This window comes from Sycon ciliatum, chromosome 3 (assembly GCF_964019385.1).
Source record: "Sycon ciliatum chromosome 3, ocSycCili1.1, whole genome shotgun sequence".
In the NCBI taxonomy this organism is placed as follows: Eukaryota; Metazoa; Porifera; class Calcarea; order Leucosolenida; family Sycettidae; genus Sycon; species Sycon ciliatum.
The window spans coordinates 27877034-27891812 of record NC_088645.1 but is presented as its reverse complement, the minus strand read 5'-3'; the positions used below and the strand labels follow the sequence as shown (position 1 = coordinate 27891812).

Below are 14779 nucleotides of genomic sequence, written 5' to 3'. Positions count from 1 at the left end.
TCTAATGAAGCGATGATATGTTAGCAAGAGAGAGAGAGAGAGCGAGAGAGCATGAAAAAAAAGGCTTAGGATATAAAGTCTTTCTGATCAATCAATGTGGTAAGATAGACTAAGCATTTAGCAGATTCAAGTCCAGTGAATTGTCCGGTAGGGTGTCAGGGAGAGACGCTGCCGCCGCAACCGTTGTGTCAAACGCAATGTCAGCAGTCACGTTGTCAGCAGTGCTCCACTTCTTGAGGAATGCAATCACCAGTCGAGTCAATTCAGTCTCGGGAAGGTCTTGCACGGTGTCGTGGTCCCTTTCACAAAGCCGTGAGTCTACAAACATCAGGGGGATTGCCGAAAGCCATGCCTTGAATTCGCACTTCTCCCTGTTGAAAGAAAAAGTGGAAGGATGCAGATAGAGCTGACACTCTTCGTTCATCGGGAAGTTGGGCATACCCTTGGTTGGCTTGAGATACAAAGCAGTCACACTCTTCCCTTGGTACATTGCAGGGAAGATGTTACTCCGTATCCTGTTGATATGTGGAGATCTCACGGCACGTCTCAAAGGTGTTGAGGTCTTCAGGAAGAATTGAATGAGATCGTCTTGTGAAGCCTGGACGTACAGCTTAAGTTGACCAAAGCGTCCTTCACATACCGTGCCATTGACAAGCATGCCCGGTAAATCACCGCGCGTATAGTAGAAATCGGTGCCAGGAGCAACATGATAGTCGTGGGCGGTCTTGCTGTACATTGCTTGAACACACTCTGCTGCCCCATCCGTAATAATGGTGGCGACACCTGGTAGTATGGTAGGACGAAGAGATGGCATCTTGATCTTAGGCAGAGGCTCCAGATTCGGATTACGGCTAGCACGTCGCTTGTAGAGACCGGGTTTCTTTATCGTCTTGATAGCGAACGGGTCAATACTCAAACAGTCCACAACATCTTCACCAGCAACAACAGCATCAGTGGCCATCATGATATCAGTCACGAGAGATCCAGAGGGAGAGAGAGAGAAGGCTTGAGCAACGAAACAACAAAGGCAGTTGTGAGTGAATGGAGGACTGTGCTTGCACAAATATACCCTTTTGACCGCCGCCGAGTTTGAAATAACATCCTATGGGAGGTGACGACCTTGGAGAACACGGTGAAATTGTTCAAGAATCAACCAATCAGAGGACACGGTGAGCAGATGATAAGATTTAACCAATCACAGCACGACTTGCACTTGACCTGTCGGAACATGTCTCGGTCATGACTGAACGTGTCTCGACCATGTCTCAGAACAGGTTCCCGAGAGTGTAAATCTCCAACGCATTGCTAACATTGATGACGTACTGCAGTCTTGGTAAATTGATAGAGTATGTTGGCAAGATCAGGTGGGAGAGAGGTCACGTGATCTACTAAATAGTCCAGACTGTAGTCATGCCAACAATAGGCATCTATTAGAAGATGCATCATGGACAGGTCTGCAGGTGACATCAAGGACAAATTAACTTTCAGAGTGTTCAGCTGTCTAGCGGACAGAGGACCCTTGATGTGTTCCATGAGATGTAGAAGAAACATCAGTGGAAAACATGATGGAAGAGGTTGTGTAATGCGGCTGCTTCTCAACCATGATACATTACTGCGCGGTAAAGAAGAACGCAGTGTGCGCACTGCATCATGATCCTCATGAAGTATACACGATAATGCTATTGCATAGTTCATGCTTTTATAGCTACTGGACTTCTTCATTGCTTGCAGTGCCTCTTGAACAGGGTGAAACTGTGCATGCGGTAAAGTGAACTCGATCTTGTTGAGAAAATGAACAAGATGACGATTCACACATTGAATGCGATCGGAATCCGTGTAGGTCTTTATGCTAGTACAACGCTCTCTCCACTTTACCTCGGGCATGTAAATGTCCGCCATTACCAATCCACACTGAGAACAAACTCTATGACCAGCATGCTCAACTTGTTCTTCACGATGATAACACACTTCTTCACTTTCCTCTATCTCCTTCTTCTTCTTCTTCTTTTTCTTCTTCTTCTTCTTCTTCTTCTTCTTCTTCTTCTTCTTCTTCTTCTTCTTCTTCTTCTTCTTCTTCTTCTTCTTCTTCTTCTTCTTCTTCTTCTTCTTCTTCTTCTTCTTCTTCTTCTTCTCGCGGACGGCCTTTCTTAAGGACCCTTACGGGTTTGCAAAACGCATGTCCCAAAGCAGATCACGTGTAACACCAACTTTCTCGGAACAGGCCTGCTTTGAGTATTTCTCCAAACTTTATGAAGATCCCTCTCGTGAGCAAATTTTCTCGGATCCAGATTTCTGTCCAGCTACGAGTAAACCGTCCACACCACTATCTGATAACAGCCCCAGTTGGAAAGCCTTCCAGAACACTCTGAAAAAATGTAGAAACAAATCTGCAGCCGGTCCAAACGGTATTCCATACATAGTGTGGAAAAAGTGCAAATGTCTGCACGGCATTCTTTTCAATATCTTCGAGAAAGTCTGGAAGACAGGATCCATCCCGCTGTCTTGGCAGTGCGCCTCAGTAACGCTTCTCGCAAAAAGTGACAATGACTCTGACCCGGCGAAATTTCGCCCAATTGCCCTATCCAACTGTGACGGCAAGATTTTCTTCGCCATGTTGTCAAAAATTCTGACTCGCCACATGCTGACGAATGGGTATTTTGACGGCATGACCCAGAAAGGTTTCTTGCCGGGTATGTCCGGTTGTATTGAACACGCCACTCTGTGTCACGAGGCCATGAAAGACGCCAAACGCCACAAGCGTTCGATTGCCATGGTATGGATCGATTTAAAGAACGCCTTTGGCTCAGTAAAACACAACCTGATCCAGAGGGCACTGCAACGCTACCACATCCCGCTGAAAATCAGGAACCTTGTTTACTCTTACTATGAGCGTCTGACAGCATTCATTAAAAGACCACTCACTCAGACCTTCCGGTACAGCATCGGCGTATTTCAAGGTTGCCCACTTTCCCCTATTCTATTCAACATCTGTTTCCAAATTCTACTTGATTCTCTTCAGACCAAACCGATCCAAGCCCTTTCGTACAGTTTCCGTGACACAACTGTCACTGCTTCGAACACTGGATTCGCCGACGATTTAGCAGTCTTCAGCAATCGAACTCATGGTGCGCAGAAGAAGTTAGATCTGGTTGATAGTTTCCTTGCCTGGTCAAAAATGCAGGCGGCCCCGCACAAATGCAGGTCGTACGCAGCCAAATTGACCAACAACAAATACACCTGCTTTGACCCCGCACTCAGAATATCGGAAACTCCAATACCAGCTCTAAACGGCCAACAATTCAAGTTTCTAGGCAGGATGCTAACAGATACAGTAGGTGAGATAACGCAACGCGAAGGCCTCATAAACTCCACAAGATGCCTACTAAAGACAGTTGCCGAGACCAGACTATACGGACACCAGAAGTTGTTGCTCTACCAGCATCAAATCATCCCCAAAATAGCATGGCGGCTCGAGATACTTGATCTCAGCCACAGTTTCGCCAAACTCCTACACAGAATTTGCCTTCCATTCTTAAAGAAATGGGCAGGCTTGCCCAGACCCGCAGCACCAGCAATACTCTTCATCGGCGCTCGGGAGCGCTTCGGCCTACGTTTAACGTACATCCCTACGCTATGGAAGCAACGACAGGTCATTAGATGGAATATCATCAAGAACAGCAGCGACAAGAACATGGCAAACCTGTACCAACATCACAGCAAACAACAGTATCTGCTCACAAGACAATACTCCGCAATAAAAGAAATGGAATGTGCCGAGGCAGCGATCTCTGAAGCTAGTCCAACTAACCTCCAGCAAGGCAGGGCAAGACTCGGCTTTAGGCATGACAAACAAGAGAAAATCAAACCTAGAAAACAAATACTCAATACCATTCATGAAGGTGACTGCCAAGACCAGCTATCCCACCTCAAAAGCCTGCAAATGCAAGGCAGCTGGTTAAAGTGGAGAGACACGATGTTTGAAGACCTCACTTGGAAAAAACTGTTGTACGAAGGCTACGGGAGAACTTTCTCCTTTCAACTAAACTGTGTATTAAACACACTACCAACAGTTGACAATCTGAGGAGGTGGGGTAACTCTGTGGTCGAACAACAATGCCCTCTATGCAACAGGCAAGCTACGCTCCGTCACATATTATCAGCATGTCCAACAGCCCTCCACCAGGGCAGATATACCTGGCGCCACGACAACGTACTGAAATGCATAGTAAAACTAGTAAACGAAACCATCCAAACTTATCAAAAGGCCACGGCATCAGCAGAAACGCAGAGTAATCAGAAGAGAATTGATTACATAACTTTCTGCAAGGCAGGAGAGAATCTCCCCAAACAGCCCCCCTCCCAACGCAAACGGCTAAATGACCAATTCGTAACTAGCTCAGCAGACTGGCAGGTCCTGGTGGACATGAAGGATGAGAAACTTGTTTTCCCCCACTTCATAGCACCTACAACCTGTCGTCCAGACATAGTGCTCTTCTCCAAAGAATTGAGAAGAGTTCTGTGGCTGGAACTCACGGTATGTAGTGAATATCGCTTTGCACAATCGCGCGAAATCAAAATCGAACGCTATCGTCACCTTCATAACGCGTGTGTAAGGAATGGCTGGGAGACGGAAAGTCACACAGCAGAGGTGGGAGCGAGAGGCGCCATATCCACCAGCTTGGATTCCTTCGCGAGATCCTTGCGCTGCACTAAGGAACAGCGCAGGCTCTTGCGGAGGAATTGTCGCCAAGCAGCGCTGAACTCAAGCTATGTCCTATGGCTAAGGCGAAGGGAGCGAACATGGCGCGACTGGCCGTTGTATTAAAACTGTTTGGTGAACCTGTTGTAGAGCACTTGGTGGGCGATCGGCCACCCAGCGAGGATAGTTGGACGTCCTTAAAATCAAGATTTGAACTCGCCATTCCGGCCTCTAAAGGGCCGGGGGTGGACGATCGCCAACCTTGCCAACCTCTCGTAGTCACTTGTTCTTGTCGAATCGTTATTTTCATAGCCTTCTCGACATTCGCCCTACAAATTACCATACATCACAACGCAACTACCTGTACATGACACACCATACCATACGGACACAACCACACCCCAACTGTATTGGGGGCCTATCTCTTCGAATTGCATTATATGAGTTTCTTTTTCCTTTTTTCTTTACCCGTTACTGTCTAAAAAGCAGTCGAAACGGTTTTTATCCACCATTTGATGGTGAGCATTTCCCTTCTTCTTCTTCTTCTTCTTCTTCTTCTTCTTCTTCTTCTTCTTCTTCTTCTTCTTCTTCTTCTTCTTCTTCTTCTTCTTCTTCTTCTTCTTCTTCTTCTTCTTCTTCTTCTTCTTCTTCTTCTTCTTCTTCTTCTTCTTCTTCTTCTTCTTCTTCTTCTTCTTCTTCTTCTTCTTCTTCTTCTTCTTCTTCTTCTTCTTCTTCTTCTTCTTCTTCTTCTTCTTCTTCTTCTTCTTCTTCTTCTTCTTCTTCTTCTTCTTCTTCTTCTTCTTCTTCTTCTTCTTCTTCTTCTTCTTCTTCTTCTTCTTCTTCTTCTTCTTCTTCTTCTTCTTCTTCTTCTTCTTCTTCTTCTTCTTCTTCTTCTTCTTCTTCTTCTTCTTCTTCTTCTTCTTCTTCTTCTTCTTCTTCTTCTTCTTCTTCTTCTTCTTCTTCTTCTTCTTCTTCTTCTTCTTCTTCTTCTTCTTCTTCTTCTTCTTCTTCTTCTTCTTCTTCTTCTTCTTCTTCTTCTTCTTCTTCTTCTTCTTCTTCTTCTTCTTCTTCTTCTTCTTCTTCTTCTTCTTCTTCTTCTTCTTCTTCTTCTTCTTCTTCTTCTTCTTCTTCTTCTTCTTCTTCTTCTTCTTCTTCTTCTTCTTCTTCTTCTTCTTCTTCTTCTTCTTCTTCTTCTTCTTCTTCTTCTTCTTCTTCTTCTTCTTCTTCTTCTTCTTCTTCTTCTTCTTCTTCTTCTTCTTCTTCTTCTTCTTCTTCTTCTTCTTCTTCTTCTTCTTCTTCTTCTTCTTCTTCTTCTTCTTCTTCTTCTTTAGCTTTTCGAATTCGCAGCTAGGTGGAGTGGTGTGCGATAGGTGCGGAAGCACCCTGAGCCACGCCTACAACTTAAGTCGTCATTATCAGACGAAAAAATGCATCAAATTTTCCGCAGAACCAGGGGCTGCGCCTGCGGGAAAGCAACCAATAGCTGCCGCTGCAGCCAACAACCAAAACAGTTTGAAAGACTGTACTAGTAAAAAGCCATGTCCGCATTGCATGAAAAACATATTCAAATCTAACATGGCACGTCACCTTAAATCCTGTAAGGTTTACCTAAGTAAGGGAATTGACATTCCGCTCACCCCTAGCAATAGGAGTGGTAACACGGATGTTGCCAACCCAGTCAGCCCGCCTCCTGAGCACAGCGCTGACGGCAACATTGTCACAGCCGAGACGATGGAGCATTGCTCCCAGCAAGTTTTACATGCAAATGATGATAAACCGGATCAGGATCTGCCCAATAACAAACTGTACCTGCCAAGGTCTAGCCTTGCCTGGGCAAAAGCAGACCAACAACTTGAGCAACACATTAAGCGCCATTTTCCTCTGTCAAAAATCAAGAATGCTGACCCTGATGAATCCCTAGGTCAACTAACGTCTTTCTTAAGATTTTTCTTAACTGACTACACCGCCTTGGATGCAGTTCCAAAGCGCCAGTCGACCAAACCACGCCAATCCAGATGCCTAACGGAGCTCTACATGGAGCGCCGCGCCCTACGAAAACAATACCGAGCCAGGGACCAATTAGACGAGCATGTGGTTGAGATCCTCAGAAAGGATTATAACCGGGTGCAGAAGGACATCAAAAAACTGCGGAAAATCATCAAAACACACGAGCAGGATCGCGAAGCACAAAAGCAACGCTCTGCCTTCCTCCGAGACCCCCATAAGTTCGCCAAACGGCTATCCCGGAAAGGAACGCCCGTCAATCCTGAATTCTCAGAACAGACTTGTTTTGATTATTTCTCCAAGCTGTATGAAGACCCGGAACGTGGGCAAACTTTCTCCCTGCCTGATTTTTCTCCAGCCACGAGCAAACCGTCCACTCCGTTAACTGACGGGAGTCCAACATGGACCCTGTTTCAAAATACCCTAAGAAAATGCAGGAACAAGTCAGCTCCTGGTTCAAACTGTATTCCGTACATAATCTGGAAACGATGCAAATGCCTGCACAATATCCTTTTCAGCATCTTCGAAACAGTTTGGAAGACTGGTGTCATCCCGCGATCTTGGCAGTGCGCCTCCGTTACACTAATTGCTAAAAGTGACAGTGTGTCAGATCCAGCAAAGTTCCGACCAATCGCTCTATCCAACTGCGATGGTAAGATCTTCTTTGCCATGCTGTCCAAGATACTAACTCGCCATATGTTGGTGAATGAGTATTTTGATGGCATGACACAGAAAGGTTTCCTGCCGGGAATGTCAGGCTGTGTGGAGCATGCTACTCTGTGTAGCGAAGCCATGAAAGACTCGAAGAGGAACAAGCGCTCCATAGCCATTGTGTGGATAGACCTAAAGAACGCGTTCGGATCAGTAAAGCACAATTTAATTCAAGCGGCATTGCATCGGTACCATATCCCACTGAAAATCAGAAGACTTGTATTTTCTTACTACGAACATCTCACTGCTTCCGTACGAAAGCCCCAGACCCGGACGTTCCGGTACAGTATCGGTGTGTTTCAGGGATGCCCACTGTCCCCAGTACTGTTCAATATTACCTTCCAAGTCCTCCTCGATGCCCTCCAGGCAAAACCCCTACAGGCACTTTCATACAATTTCAAGCAGACGGATATCACTGCTTCTAACACTGGTTTCGCAGATGATTTAGCCGTTTTTAGTAACAGAACCCATGGCGCACAAAAGAAACTAGATGTTGTGGACAAGTTTTTGTCCTGGTCTCAAATGAAAGCTGCCCCGCATAAATGCAGGACCTACGCGGCGAAACTAATCAACAACAAGTACACCTGTTTCGACCCCGGCCTTACAATATCCGGCAAGGATGTACCGCCGCTAAATGGTCGGCAATTCAAATTTCTGGGGAGAAATTTGACGGACAATATGAAAGAGGAGGAACAACGCAAAGATCTCGTTGACCTTACTAGATACCTCTTGAAACTGGTGCATGAAACCCACCTTGTCGGTCACCAGGAACTCTGGCTCTATCAACATCTGATCATCCCGAAAATATCATGGCACCTAGAGATACTTGACCTGTGTTACAGTTTTGCCAAAATGCTTCATCACATCAGCCTCTCCTTTATTAAAAAGTGGGCAGGCCTACCCAAGGCTGCAAACACCGCCATCCTCTTCACCGGAAATCGAGAAAGGCCAGGTCTCCGGCTCATGTGTATCACAACACTATGGAAGCAGCAGCAAACTATTAAATGGCACATTATCAAGCACAGCAAAGACCACAACATCGCTCAACTGTATTGCCATCACAGAAAACAAGAACAAACGTTCACCCGTAGGTTCTCGCCGGTTGTGGAATTGGAATGTGCCGAAACGGCCGTATGGGACACGCCTGCTTCACGTCCGCCCAGAGCCGGACTGGGCTTCGTGACACCAAAAGCACGCGTGGTAAAACCAAGGAAACAAATCCTCAATACAATCAGAGAAGGCGACTGCCAGGAGCAGCTCCGGCACCTAAAGGGCCTACAAATGCAAGGGGCCTGGACCAAATGGGCAGACACAATGTTCGAGGACATGACATGGCGGAAACTCTTATACGAGGGCTATGGAAGGACGATATCGTTCCAAATGAACGCGATACTTAATACTCTGCCTTCGCCTGACAATCTGAGACGATGGGGCAACTCTGTTGTGGACCAGAATTGCCCTCTTTGTCAGCGGACATCAACACTGAGGCACATTCTCACCGCCTGCCCTTCCTCACTCCATCAAGGAAGGTACACGTGGCGCCATGACAACGTCCTGAAACAGATCAGTAAATTCATGACAGAAGTAGTATCAGCAAAGCAAAAGTCGTCAAATACCGAGCAAACTCCCACTAATGGTACATACATTACCTTCTGTAAACCGGGTCAAAACATCCCCCATGGCGAGTTACCTCAGCGGAAAGGTCTGAGCGATGGTTTTTTGTCAGGATCACATGATTGGCAGCTTCTTTCAGATCTGGACGAGAGGCTAGTATTCCCACACTTTATTGCACCTACCACGTGTCGTCCAGACATAGTTCTCTTCTCGAAGAAATTGAGAAGGGTTCTTTGGCTGGAACTCACGGTGTGTAGCGAAGACCGCATCATCCAGTCCAGGGAGAAGAAGCTGTCACGGTATCGCCACCTCAAACAGGAGTGTATGAAGAATGGCTGGGAAGTCGAGGCCCTCACAGCGGAGGTGGGAGCTAGAGGAGCCATTTCCAGCAGCCTGGACGGTTTGGCACGGGCATTGGGCGGTTGTAAGGAAAAACAGCGCCAATTAAGAAGGAACTGCAGAAACGCAGCACTAAATTCCAGCTACGTTATCTGGCTGAGGCGACGTGAGAAGGCTTGGCGCGACTGGCCACTGTTTTAAAAGTCCCCGAGAGGCAGTTTGTTGGCACTTGGTTGGCGGACAGCCACCCAGCGAGGATAGTTGGGTACCCTTCAAATCTTGGTTTTAACTCGCCACACCGGCTTCTAAAGGGCCGGGGGTGGGTGTTCGCCAACCAAGTCGAGCTTTCGTTCGCTTTTTTTTTTTTTTTTTTTTTCGTTTTTTTTTAGTCTACTTGCTTGTGCTGCGCCGCGCTGGAGCGAGTCTATCAGTAGATGCTTTCGCCGCTTAGAGCTACTATTGCACAAAGCCACAACACTGCGCGCTGCCATTCGCTGTATGCTTTCGCTGCACCAAGCTTTCTGTTAAGTTGCACGACGCCACAACACAAATTCACTACAACAGTCTCGTCCACAACTTCACTACAACAGTCTCGTCCATATTGCACTACGCTGAGCACTGGCCTGCTCCCGCTCTGAAGAGCTTTTTAGCCTTCACCGCTTTTGCTCAACCCCAGGCATTGGCCCACAGTGGCATCCGCTTCCTTTTTCTTTTTCTTTTCTCCTTTTACTTTCTCCGTCACTGCCTAAAAAACAGTCGAGACGGTTTTTTACCCACCAGTTTTTATTGGTGCGAATTACTTTCCTTCTTCTTCTTCTTCTTCTTCTTCTTCTTCTTCTTCTTCTTCTTCTTCTTCTTCTTCTTCTTCTTCTTCTTCTTCTTCTTCTTCTTCTTCTTCTTCTTCTTCTTCTTCTTCTTCTTCTTCTTCTTCTTCTTCTTCTTCTTCTTCTTCTTCTTCTTCTTCTTCTTCTTCTTCTTCTTCTTCTTCTTCTTCTTCTTCTTCTTCTTCTTCTTCTTCTTCTTCTTCTTCTTCTTCTTCTTCTTCTTCTTCTTCTTCTTCTTCTTCTTCTTCTTCTTCTTCTTCTTCTTCTTCTTCTTCTTCTTCTTCTTCTTCTTCTTCTTCTTCTTCTTCTTCTTCTTCTTCTTCTTCTTCTTCTTCTTCTTCTTCTTCTTCTTCTTCTTCTTCTTCTTCTTCTTCTTCTTCTTCTTCTTCTTCTTCTTCTTCTTCTTCTTCTTCTTCTTCTTCTTCTTCTTCTTCTTCTTCTTCTTCTTCTTCTTCTTCTTCTTCTTCTTCTTCTTCTTCTTCTTCTTCTTCTTCTTCTTCTTCTTCTTCTTTCTTCTTCTTCTTCTTCTTCTTCTTCTTCTTCTTCTTCTTCTTCTTCTTTCTTCTTCTTCTTCTTCTTCTTCTTCTTCTTCTTCTTCTTCTTCTTCTTCTTCTTCTTCTTCTTCTTCTTCTTCTTCTTCTTCTTCTTCTTCTTCTTCTTCTTCTTCTTCTTCTTCTTCTTCTTCTTCTTCTTCTTCTTCTTCTTCTTCTTCTTCTTCTTCTTCTTCTTCTTCTTCTTCTTCTTCTTCTTCTTCTTCTTCTTCTTCTTCTTCTTCTTCTTCTTCTTCTTCTTCTTCTTCTTCTTCTTCTTCTTCTTCTTCTTCTTCTTCTTCTTCTTCTTCTTCTTACTGTACTGGGGGCCTATCTCTTCGAATTGCATTATATGAGTTTCTTTTTCCTTTTTTCTTTACCCGTTACTGTCTAAAAAGCAGTCGAAACGGTTTTTATCCACCATTTGATGGTGAGCATTTCCCTTCTTCTTCTTCTTCTTCTTTTCCTCCAGCGCACATCGCTTCTTTGAACGTACATAAGCATACAGGATCTCAAATTCAGAATCCATTTTCAATGCACCACAACAACTTGAAACTGACTGGATCATCATTCAAGAACACACCTTTTATACTTACATAATCATGACACCATATTACCTTATTGTTTAGGGTAGAGCATAACACCCCAATACATATTTTCAATAATACCCCTTTTTTTTGAGGTAGGGGCACCCCTGGCACATATTTTTATCCGCAAAAAAACGGGCCAAAAATAATTTTCACCGCAAAAATGGGGTACTATTAGTACCCCATTTTTCAATAATACCCCATTCTTTGGGACCCGGGCGCCCCCTGGCCCAGAACCCGCTCGTTACTTACTACTGGAAATAAAATAAAAAATCGCTCGCTCGCACCTATTTTCACAGGCTCATTACCTGAGAATCAACTTTATTCCCGTAGCTATGCAGAAGACGTTACTTCAGTAACGTCTGGCGCTAGCCAGGGTCCACACAGCTTTAATTTGGTATTTGTGTGTTTGTTTGTTTGTTTGTGTCACGCCTGGCGCTATCCCGTATCTGTCCCGTACCGTACCATCAAACACAGCTGGCCACATACAGCTGGCCGCAATATTCAAATAGGGCTTTCAAACGCAAAATCATAACGTGAAGCAACTTGGAAGAATGGGTATGAATGCGAAGTGTATGGGGGAATGCATGTAGGGTGATAGTGCGGGCTCGAATCCCAGGATATGCCTGAACAAAAAATAGGAGAATTGCAAAATTTATAACATCCCTATGCTTTTTTTGCCGTCATCAAGGCGGTAGACGGTGTCCTATTACCCTCGATCGTACCTATCCAGTACCGTACCGTACCATCAACGACGACTGGCCACAATGCATATTCAAATAGGGCTTTCAAATGCAAAATCATAACGTGAAGCAACTTGGAAGAATTAGTATGTATGCGAAGTGTATCGGGAGATGCATGCAGGGCGCGCGATAGTGCGGGTTCGAATCCCAGATTATGTCTTTAAAAAAAGGATTTTTTCAAGAATTAATAACATCCCTATGCTTATTTTGTCTAGGTCATCAAGGCAAAAAAGCATAGCGTAGGGCCCTGAGCTTCCAAGCTCTCTCGTTTTTGACCATGGCCTAATTGAAATTAAACTAATTTGTGGACTCATGGTATCAGTGCTACATGTATGGATGCAGCAGATGTGGAGTGAGTGGAGAGTTGGGAGGTTAAAGTGTAGAATCAGCTGAGCCATGATCATGACTAAGCATGACAGCAAGAGTATATAACTCCCCAAGAGTGTGCAACTCTGTGTATGGGATATCCGACGGCGAAAACTCACATCACGTGTCTAAGGTACGTTTGTACTACGTACAAACAAAGGATAGCCTGCGCGTAATCCGAACATCATGCTGTGTTTGCATACGCGCAGTGAATTTCTGTCGCATTCAGTGTTTTTTTTTATTACTCTGCTGCCCGCAGTTTCATGTTATCAACTGGTCTCGTCATCCTCCTGTAACAATCGGCATTCTTTGTTGCCGCGGGACTTGCTTGTGCACATTTTCGCTGCGCTCACCTTCCTCAAATTGGTTCTATCAAGAGTCCATAACCCCTAGAGTGTGCATCGCGCGATAGGGTCTGGTCACGACTCGTTTTCAACATTACGTCATTTTCGAACAGCAATCCGAATCGTATTTAGCGCGTGCGACACCATCAAGTACTAATTGTTTGACCCTACCAGTCAAAGTGACTGGCATGTACGCTGGTACGTGCCTGATATGCGCTGAAAATTCCAACATGTTGGAATTTCCTTTCGGCGCGTTTTCGTATGCACAAACGCGTGGTTTCACGCGTACACGCGCCAGTTATGCACACAGCTTTAAGCTGGACAGCTGTTGGTTTGCACACTGGAGATGTGTTAGGGCTAGGCCTCAGTTCGTTGAATGTCTCAGTAGCCTGTCAGTTTGTGCCCTTGTTATCGTACTTTCTGACTGCTTGACTGTTAGAGTGGTGGATAGTACTTAGTAGCTTCTCTTTTCCATGTGATTTCTTCTATTTTATTCTATTCTTATTTTACTGGGGAATTCCCAAGAGGCGTCAACAGGGTACCCTAGGAATAGTTTGATGATGGGTGAAACTCTGCTGGTGAACAAGACAGGCGGCGGCAAGCCGGTGGAAGTGTGTTCCACCTGGTAGCGAGTAATTCAGCAGCCGCACTGAAGCCATATCGAGTGTTAGCAGGGGGCAGAAACTTGGCCATGGGTGGTGGCTGCAATGTGGGTGCCATGGGCGAGCAAGGTAAAGTGATCTCCCAGAAGAGGACTAGCACGCCCATTCAGGCAGCGGTAAACAAATGCATGAGAAAGCTGGACATTGTGCAGGAGGGGAAGATGCAATACCAAGAAGGTTACTTAGATGAGGTGTAATAAAATTCAGTCTCTGTTTTCGTACCAATCCAAACCTGCCAGTCATGACTTGCTGCTTGTATACTGGTATGAGTGCATTTCTGTTATAACAAACTTCGTTTATAAAGTACAAACTATTCTGCACAATGTGGTTTGTTATATCAGGACTCCACTGTAACTGTTCGCAATTGTGAATCCCGCTTTGCCTTCGGTGGGAAGTTCGCTTCATTCTTTGATGGCAAGTTTGCTTTGGCCATTGGTGGGCAGGTTATTAGTCTCTATAGCCGCTTGTCTGGCCTAGGTTGGGCAGTATGTTTTAACCCTCGGTGGGTAAGTTGTTGGCCTCAGCGGCAGTTCATGCAGCCTCAGTGGGCAGTTTGCTATCCGTGGCAGACATTTACGTGCCCTTAATAGCCAGTATGCTAGCAGTCCACGTCACACAGGATCATTTAGCCCTCAGAGCTGTGGGCTAGCCCTCGGTGGCCCATTTGTGAGCATGTTGAATCGCCGATGATGATCGGATATGATTATATTATTTAAAAGCTCAACTATTGTCTACTTCTTCCTTAGAAATGGTCTCTCAACCCAACGTGTCAATTGATTGTGAGTGTATGCGTATGGATACAACGTTGTAGATGCACGCGGGTGAATGGGAACGTTTCCATCCATATTAATTTTATGGGCATGAGTGTATGTGTGTGTGTGTGTGTGTGTGTGTGTGTGTGTGTGTGTGTGCGTGTGCGTGCACGTGTGTGCATTCATGCATGTGTGCATGTGTGAGTGCGCGCGTGCTTGCATGCATGGATGCGTGCATGCGTGTGTGTGTGCATGCGTGCGTGTGCATGTGTGCGTGTTCTCAACGTGCTATGTATGTACCATGATCAGGTATCCGTTGGTGCTGGATTCACATAATATGGTTCCACCTGTTATGTGGATTGAGCAGTTACCTAGTGCAAGTCTTGATCAATATCATTGTGACCTTGTCAACTCTCATTGCTATGAAAATGAGGGAGTATTGCTGCCTGTGCACTGGCATGCTTTCCTTCGACAGGCGTACGTCGTGGTACATGGTGTGCGTGTGCGTGTGTGCGTGTGCGTGTGTGTGTGGGGGGGGGGGGGTACAGATGTGTGCTAACAGGCCTGGCCGTGAACCCGGGGCGTGGGCTACGCATCATTATCC

The 14779-nt window shown here is 45.6% G+C and overlaps 1 protein-coding gene across 1 annotated transcript; it reads right to left on the bottom strand.

The window, feature by feature from the left end:
• Nucleotides 1-5118: 5118 nt before the first annotated feature.
• Nucleotides 5119-7533, bottom strand: LOC135812964 (DNA ligase 1-like). The gene is given in 4 exon segments (XM_065326182.1): nt 5119-5344; nt 5347-6046; nt 6509-6528; nt 7393-7533. Coding segments are annotated over 4 exon segments (1005 nt in total). The 3' UTR covers nt 5119-5200.
• Nucleotides 7534-14779: the final 7246 nt, after the last annotated feature.